This window comes from Coptis chinensis, chromosome 5 (genome assembly GCF_015680905.1).
Source record: "Coptis chinensis isolate HL-2020 chromosome 5, ASM1568090v1, whole genome shotgun sequence".
Classification (NCBI taxonomy): Eukaryota; Viridiplantae; Streptophyta; class Magnoliopsida; order Ranunculales; family Ranunculaceae; genus Coptis; species Coptis chinensis.
The window spans coordinates 13,693,238-13,702,942 of NC_141460.1; the positions used below are offsets into that span (position 1 = coordinate 13,693,238).

Consider the following 9,705-nt stretch of genomic DNA (forward strand, 5'->3'; position numbering starts at 1 on the left):
GGGCCTCATTTTGAGGGCTTTTTGGGCCCATGGGCCGGGTCGGGTCGGGCGGGCTAAGGGTTTGAGGGCCATTTTGACACCCCTGTCCATGCATGACTGACAATAAGACCTTTGTCCTTGAAGGCAAACCCCATGGTTGTCCAACTACTAGGTCCCTAGCTAGTTTATTTGAATTATTTGAGATTTGTGCACTAGCTAGCTAGAGTGAGAACTGGTCAGGTGATCTCCCTAGTTCCCATTAATTGTGCTTCGTCTTTCTCACTTGTACATCTAACATCTCCATGTAACCTCTTTCTCATTTCTAATACAAAATCTGGAGAAGAGGAATTTGGCCGTTGTGGATAGGCTGACAAATGCTTTTCTAAACAACGCATTTTTCTTGACTTGGTCATGTCGCCAGTCGCCACAATAGCAACATCAGTTCCCACCTATTGATTCCGATTTTGGGTAGAACCAATTCTGATATTGCAATACATAGATACACATTCAAATCCCAAAAACAAAAGACAAAACCGTAAGGGTATTTTCGTCATAAGATACAAAAAACAACCGAAAAAACAGACTTGTTTTCTGTCGTGAGGTGCCTGCTTGCTATTTCAGAAAAACTAACAGAATCTCCCTCCTCGTTTTTTTTCTCATTTCTCTTACAAGCTTTTATAATCATAATCATTAGCATTCCTGCAAGTCTCTTGATACAATGGGTGCACGGAAGTCGAGGGGATGTTGTTGTTGGTTTTTCGTTTTTCTGTTCACCGCTGCTGTTATCTTGGCCGTTGCCATTACTATAGAGAAGAAATTTGAGCAATCTCATCCAGCAGCTCCTCCTGTTCCAGGACCTCCAGGTGCTATCACCAAGAAATACGCCGATGCACTTAACATCGCTACTCAATTCTTCGATGTACAGAAGTGTACGTATGTTTACTTGTCCTTCTTTTTCCAAAAACTTGCACAGCATTGGCTGTGTTACCTCATTGTATTCTATTTTCCTACTTGCACGTTTTTTACATGTTTTTTAGGCTTATGTATTGATTCTGTCTGACTCCTTTATTTGTATATGTCATGACGTACTTGGAGGCATATATGCTTGTTTCTTCTCTAGGCACACACACACACACACACACACACACACACACACACACAAATATATATATATATATATATATATATATATATATATATATATATATATATATATATATATCAGATGCTTTCAGTATGGTAATAGCTAGTACTTGTTTGCCTAGATTGGAGAGATTCCCTTTTTTAGAGTGTGAATGCAAAATAGCCGTAGTGGTTGATCAAGTGTTAGGAGTTTCGGTGATTAGCTAAAATCAGGGGATTGTGTTTTGAAGCATATGGAAATCTAATACTCCTCATATATACTCTATGTTTATTTACGTGGCCGTAATCTATGAAATGCTAGAAAATTATGTGTTTTCCTTCCATTCTTGGATGGTCTGCATTTTATTTCTTAGTAGGGGCATTGCACTATTTATTCTAGCTAGGAATCCAAGATGAGAGTTTGGCTGAATTAATATATAAATGAATTTATTTTTGCAGCTGGTGAGTTGGTTAATAACAAAATACCCTGGAGAGGAGATAGTGCACTAAAAGATGGAATCACAGAGAAAGTAGATCTGTCGAAAGGTATGTATGATGCTGGGGATAGCATGAAGTTCAATTTTCCCATGGCTTTCACCGCCACAGTTCTTTCGTGGGCTATCCTCGAGTATGGAGATCAGATGAATGTGGTGAAACAGCTTGAACCAGCTCAAGACTCGCTCAAGTGGATCACCGATTATTTGATTAACTGCCATCCTTCAGAGAATGTTCTCTACATTCAGGTTTACTTTCCTTTTTATTTGAAACAGATATGAAGTTAGGCCGACCAGCTGCATTGATTTTAAAATCTTTCATAGATACAACCATTAGCATCGATCCTCCTCCACAATACATGCTAGTTTTTCATCTAAGGGAGGCATGAAATACATTACTACATCATCTGACATAGATAAGCTCCTAGCAAGTAGGTCTGCTGCCCTGTTCGTCTCTCTGAATCCATGGTGAACTGACCGTGTTTGAAATGCTTGTTCTCTAGCATTCAGGTTTACTTCAAATTTTGTTTGCATACACGCTTGCGTTAAGCCGTTAATATCCTTTTTCCCTTGTCGCTAGAATACAGTACTTTGTTCTGAAATAAATTCTTTGAAGACTTGGTTTCTTGGTGTTTGGCACTTCAAAAAGGTTGATCAGTGTTGTACTATGAACACCTATAATTTGTCTAGTTAGAGGCTGTTACATCCCCCATAACAGAGGCTTGGGTATGGGTGTTGACTTTTTAGCTACCACAAACTGCCTTCTGCGCAGACATGCCTACACACAAAATGTTCTTACATTTGGTACAATCTACTCAACTGATTGATTATACATCAAAAGTTTCTATGAATCTTGTTTTCATTTATGGCAGGTGGGTGATGCTGAAGTTGACCACAAATGTTGGCAAAAACCAGAAACTATGACTGAGGAGAGGCCTATCACACAAGTGAATGCGTCTTCTCCAGGGACAGAGGTTGCTGCAGAAACAGCAGCGGCGCTGGCATCGGCTTCACTGGTCTTTAAGAAAATCAACTCAACATATTCACGTATGCTTCTTAAGCATGCAGAACAGATTTTCACTTTCGCTGATACCTATAGAGGCTCTTACAGTGTTAGTATCCCCGAAGTTCAAACTTACTACAACTCTACAGGATATGGAGATGAACTTCTGTGGGCCGCTTCTTGGCTCTACCATGCGACAGGGGAAAATTCATATCTCAAGTATCTGATAGGGGAAAATGGAAAAGAATTTGCCAACACTGGGGCAATCCAACATGGTTTAGTTGGGATAGCAAGCATGCTGGAACTCAGGTATACGTGTTATTGCCAAATGCAAGATATACTGTAAACACTTTGCATTTAATTTTCATCTGATCATGTTAGTAAACTGACTTCTCTTACTACATAGTGACATATATGTACAACGGCTACTACTAATAACAACATCTTGAATTTCAATAAAACGAAAGTAATTTACACCTAATAATTCCGTAGTCATTTCTCAGATATTCAAGTAATGTGTTATAAAGGAACGTTAAATCTCTTCACCTACTGATAAGACTCTTAGCAATTTCAACAGATCTGTAAAAAAAATTAACTATAAAAAACAGTTAAAAAACAAAAAAGAATACCTCGCCTTATAAAGCAGAGAGTTGTTGCAGATGTTGATAACCCTTAAGGAATAATCTGTAACAATCACGCAAATCTGCAATTTTGGAGCAGGTTCTACTGTCCAGGGTAAGTTTCTTTGGTGGAAAAGAGATTTCAGATGCTGATAGCATCGGACTCCAAATGTACAGAAGAACAGCTGAGGCTCTCATGTGCAGCCTTCTACCAGATTCCCCCCTAGCCTCACCGGACAGAACAGCTGGTAATCTTTTACATGTCCAAACATAGACCAATTCATTTATTAAGGAAATTTCGTCAGTTATAATCCAGATAACCTGTCCATTCGTAGTTTGTTATTAGCTATTGAGCTAAGAACTGTTTTTACATATAAACCAGTAATGATTAGGAGGAATCTGTACAACATTGTTCTCAGCACCTCCAGATTCTTACCAACTTGCAGGTGGTATGATATGGGTCAGTCAATGGAATGCTCTGCAGCACACTGTTGGCTCAGCATTTCTTGCCGTTCTTTACAGTGATTACATGCTTTCATCCCAAACAGCTGCCCTATATTGTAACGGAAAGACGTACACATATGCAAATCTTCGGAACTTTGCCATTTCACAGGTACTATCCAACACCAATACAAATAGAAGAAGAGCTCGTATCTTATCACTTGACAGGGTCTTTTAGGGTGGGGGAGGGGGGAGGGGGTTGACTATATGAAGATTCCCACATCCACTCAACATGCACTATTATTTTGGACCATAGTAAAAATGGCGCTCTCCTTTAGAATCAGAGCATTAGATTGTCTGCACATTACTAAAAAATTGCCCGTAATGTAAAACATCTATCCTTTATCCCCCAACAGCAGGTTTTAATTTGACCATGCTTATTTTTTATGACAAAAAGAATCCGTTTGGACTTTGGCCGGAACCTTAGCTCCTAAGCACGTAGATGCGGGTGTCAGTGAACGCTACTTTAGTATATCCCCGTTGACCTTGTAGATAGAATTTTCAATGAGTGAAACATTTCTTATGTTTTGAAAAATATAACAAAAGTATGTTTCTATCATGGAACCAGAGTATACCAAGTCCAGCCTGCAGACTGGTATTGATTGCAGCTGGTTATGTGGTGTGTCATTTGTACGTACACAAAGTAGGGGTGAGTATTGGATTCCATTCCAATTTTTAGCTGATGTAAATCCTTAAAGCGCAAAACCTCAGCCGTCTACCACTCCTCCTTCACCTATGAATTAACACAGGTCTTTGTTTCCGAAGAATTGTATACAGACAAGTTCTATTGGCCACATTTCTTTATAACACCATCTAACCATCCTAACGTGCAATGCTTCTTTTAGGCTGATTATGTGTTGGGGAACAATGCCATGGAGATGAGCTATCTCGTTGGTTATGGGAACAAGTACCCTGAGTATGTACACCACAGGGGAGCTTCAATTCCAGCCAATGCAAAAACAGGATGTAAAGGCTTCAAGTGGTTGGAATCAACTGAACCTAACCCCAATGTGGCGGTTGGAGCACTCGTAGGTGGACCCTTTCTAAATGAAAGCTACATCGACTCCCGGAACAATTCCATGCAAGGTGAACCAACCACTTACAACAGTGCTGTTATCGTCGGTCTCCTCTCGAGCTTGGTCACCACCTCCTCAGTTGTCAGGTCTTTCACGTAGGGACGTCAACGGCTAGTTTATTGATCTCATGTGCTCGTACAACATGTAATATATATGGTTCGTTATATCTGTGGCTTATTTCTAAATGTAGTTCAGTACAATGTGTAAAATTTGTAATTCATAGTTCACTATAGGTTATATAGGCTAGCTTTACACTTGGAAGCTGGCATTGAGCCATCGAGTCGGTAGTACTATTAGTTTTGAAAAGGAAGTTTTTTAACAATTAATCCTAACTCATGCATGGCATACTTGCTTTTTCTTTCTTTAACCATAATGGCGACGTTTTACGTATTTATTGGATGCATCCTGTAGGGAGGGAAGGAATAAATAACCTAAAACAGCTAGCTTTTATAGCATACAGATGGACGGTGATATACTCAAACATAATCAGTATGAACAAAATCTAATCAAAATATATCTAAGATAGTATTAATCAGCATACAACATCTTTGAGTTACTAAAGCGAAATCCATGGTAGAGTCTTGCGTGGGGTAAGTTCATCAGTTCATCATTCCTAGACAATCTTTTACAAGTTGGCAACTCTTCCCTAGATGCATGCCTACACAGCACGAAGGAAAGTAATCAATCACTCTAGTTATTGTCTTTATAATAGTGTCAGAGAGAATTCTAAGTATCTATTTTTCGAGTACCCTAACTCTCAAGTGGAATGGTCTCAATTATTGAGGCTTACTACAGTGCGCGAGGAGTGCAAATACAGAACGGTCTAGTATTTTTAAGAATATGTATTGGAAAGAGACCTTACGCTGAAGTCATGCATTAAGGTCTTTGTTTGTGTTGTTGGGGATTACACCAATACCAATCGGTTCCCCCACTACACAGATAACTTGTATGAACACACTTCAACTCCAGATAAATCTCAAATATCACAAACTACCTATACTAACATGCCCAACTCGCTAAACAACTATCAACAACAAATAATAATGTAAAGCAGTAAAAGGCAAACCACAAGACAAAGATTTACCGTGGTTCGGCCAATGATGCCTACTTCCACAAGAGCCGTTTCTTAATAAAATGGGAAGGAAGATTACAATCTCTCCTTTTCTCTCACCTTACTAGATCACTCTTATCTCTTTCTGAGGGTTGTATCTCTCAGAAGGTTCTCTCTTTGTTTTAGTCTGGATTCCAATCCTTCTGACTTGTTTGGTTCTGTTAGGTTAGGTTTTCCAAAACCTTGATTTTTGGTTTTTTCCAAAACCAAATTTCGGGGTACCGTAGCAAGGCCCACAAAATTTATGCCGAGCGCTGGCGCTCCTTTTTGAGCGAAGTCGCTACTGAAGACTGGAGGTCGCTTGAGCGCTTCACTTTGAAGCTGGTCGCCTAAGCTATGTTCTTGGAGCTCGAAGCGCGGGCGCGCCCCAAATGCCATCTCGAAGGCTCGACCTGCGGCGCTTGAATTTGCTGTTTAATTTGCTCGGCTCCGGTTTCTCTCTCCTCATGTGAGGGATAACTCCAACAATCTCCCCCCGAACGGTGAGGGGGATACCTCCATGCAATTGCCAAATCAACGGGGAGGAGTGTCTTTGCCATTCGGCAATAGCCAACAAACATCAAACTTACCTTTCGGTAAGACTTTGGTCATCATATCCGACCCGTTCTTGTCGGTATGGATCTTCTCGATACACAAATGCTTGTCTTCGAGTACTTCTCTAATCCAATGATAACGCATGTATGTGCTTGGATCTAGAATGAAAACTTCGGATTCTTGCTCAAGTGGATGGCGCCTCGATCATCACATAGAACTACAAACCGTTTTTGCTTTTAGCCCCGGTTAAATTGAAGAACCTCTTCATCCATAGCAACTCTTTTGCAACACTCGGATTAAAATAATATACTTTCGCTTCAGAAGTGGAGAGGGCAACACACTTTTGCAACTTAGATTGCCAAGAAACTCCCCCCGCAAAAGTAACCCGGATAACCGGAGGTGGACTTCATCGAGTCAACATCACCGCCATGTCCGGTGATCGGTGTAGCGCTTCAAGTAAGGGCTTACTTCCACCAAAGCACAAACATGATTTGGAAGTGCCTTTGAGATATCTCAATATCCACTTAACACCTTCCCAATGCTCTTTTACCCGGTTTGATGTAAATCGCTTACCACCCCAACGGGCGAAAAGCAATATCCGGTCTAGTACACACCATGGCATACATCAAATCGCCCATGCGGATGCATAAGGAATCTTTTCCATCCGACTCTGCTCATGCTCACCCTTAGGACACATCTCTTTAGTCATGCGGGCCGCCACCAAGCGGACAACCGATCGGGCCGCTGATCCATGTTGAATCTCTTCAACACGCTTCTCGATGTAGCTTTCTTGAGAAAGCCACAACTTTCCACTCTTTTTCATCACGAGTGATCCGCGATCCCAAGTATCTGCTTTGCTTGACCCAAATCCTTCATCTCAAAAGACTTACTCAAGTCTTTCTTTAGCTTGATATCTTGTTGATGTTTGGGCCAACTATCAACATATCATCCACATACAAAGCAATAATACTATGAAATCCCCATCCGGAAATCTCTCAACAAACGCGACAATGATCGGAAGCGGACTTCTTGTATCCTTGCTTCACCATAAAGGAGTCAAACTTTATGTACCAATCGTCTCGGTGCTTGCTTCAACCCATACAAGCTCTTTATCGGCTTGCATACTAGGTGCTCCTTGCCTTTGACCTCAAACCCTCCGTGGTCCATGTAGACATCTTCTTCAAGGTCTCCATGAAGAAAAGCCGCCTTAACATCTAGTCACTTTCAACCTCTAGGTTCATACTTGCGGCCCATACCCAATACCACCCGGATAGAAGTCATCTTCACTACAGAGAGAAAAAATCTCATCAAAGTCAATCCCTTTCCTTTGACCGAATCCCTTCCACAACAAGGCGAGCTTTGTGCCTTGGGTGAGGATTGTTTCTCCTCATGCTTGACTTTGTATATCCACTTATTCTTGAGAACTTTTCTCCCCGGGTTTCTCGACTAACTTCATAAGTGTGATTCTTATGCAAAGAATCCATCTCGTCATGCATGGCCTTCAACCACTTTTCTTTATGCGTACCTTCAAGTGCCTCTTGATAGTACATAGGTTCTCCACCATCCGATAAGTAGCGACGCATTATGTGGTGGATACCTGGTTGAAGCTAGTCTCTCTCTGTCAGACCTCCTTGCCCCATCTGCTGGTGCCTCAGGAGGATACACTTCTGCTTGCTCTGGTGGTGGTTCATGCATCTCATCTGCATCTTCTATACCAATAGGTTCTATCCCATCATGAGCAATAGGATTCTCATCATGAGCTTCAAACTCATGGTTCTCTGCATTCTCAATGATGCCTCGCGACGTTCCACAGTAGGAACTTCTGGTTCTGAATCAACAAGATCATTGGTGAAAGCTTGTAGCTTCTCACCCTCCTCAAAGTCTGCTATGGTTTGGTCTTCCAGGAACACAACATCTCGACTTCGGATTACCTTCTTGTTAATCGGATCATAGAGTTTGTAACCAAACTTTTCATCTCCATAACCCAGAAAAATGCACTGCTTGGCTTTGTCATCAAGCTTGAATCTCTCATCCTTCGGAATATGCACAAATGCCCTGCACCCAAATACCCCCTCAAGTATCCATAATCAACATCTCTGCTTTTGACCATACTCTCTCGGATAATCACTATTCGAGGCTTTCTTTGGTGACAAGGGTTGATCACATGCACGGTATGCGCATTGCTTCTACCCAAGAGCTTCTAGGTAGCTTAGAGTGAGATAGCATGCATCTTATCCTCTCTACAATGGTGCGGTTCATTCTCTCTGCTATTCCATTCATTGCGGTGTCTTGGGAACGGTGCGCTCATGACCGAATCCCATGACTCGCAATACTCTTCAAATGGCCCAATGTACTCACCCCCATTATCCGGCGAATACACTTCAACAACTTCCCGGTCTCTCTTTCCACCATCTTTGTGGAATTTCTCAAACACGCCAAGTACTTCATCCTTGGTCTTCGGACTATAGACCCATATCTTTCTTGGACGATCATCAATGAATGTCAAGAAGTCACGAAACTCCCCTGGTGGGACTTCACTCTCATAGGACCACATAAGTCCAGGTGCACTAGTTCAAGGACGTGTCCTTTACGTGAGACGGGAATCTTTGGAAAGACACCACGTGTTGCTTTCCTACCAAACAATGAGTACATGTACTTAAATGTGTACCTTTAATGTTTGGCATGGCCTTTTGCTTAGCAAGAACTTCCATCCCTTTTATGCCCATGTGACCGCGGTCTCTTGTGCCACCGGTTCGGATGAAGAAGCTCTTCTTCACGCGCGTTAAACTCGCTTTTACACAAACTAGCTAGCGTGTTTTGTAAAGAGAGCAAGTTTTCTTTCCTCCTCACGCTGCTTTAATGGAACCTCGCTCGGTTTCCATACCCGTTACCAAACGAGTTTACAAAGCCATCATCATCTAATTTCCCAAAATTAATTAAATTTAACCATATGTCGGGGACATGTCTTACATCCTTGAGTGTCAAGGTGTAGCCGACATTGGTTTCTACATGAACATCTCCAATGCCTATAATCTTGAGACTCCATCATTTACCCATCCTCACTTCACCATATTCACCACAACCGTAGGTAGTGAAGAATCCCCACAATGCGGTGTGACGTGATAGGATGCTCCTATCTATCACCCACTCAGTATCCTCGACATGAGGTACTTTCGGGCAAAGACACACCACAATCGACCTGATTCCCACTAGGTCATCGACTAGTGCGGTAGTATCTCTCGCTGTGTTTCCGTTCCTCGCACCA

General features: G+C 41.7%; 1 protein-coding gene across 1 annotated transcript; it reads left to right on the forward strand.

The window, feature by feature from the left end:
• Nucleotides 1–327: 327 nt before the first annotated feature.
• LOC147496779 (endoglucanase 24-like) lies at nt 328–5,121 on the forward strand. The gene is given in 7 exon segments (XM_086559659.1): nt 328–908; nt 1,561–1,844; nt 2,468–2,854; nt 2,857–2,907; nt 3,319–3,466; nt 3,665–3,831; nt 4,565–5,121. Coding segments are annotated over 7 exon segments (1,578 nt in total). The 5' UTR covers nt 328–697; the 3' UTR covers nt 4,895–5,121.
• Nucleotides 5,122–9,705: the final 4,584 nt, after the last annotated feature.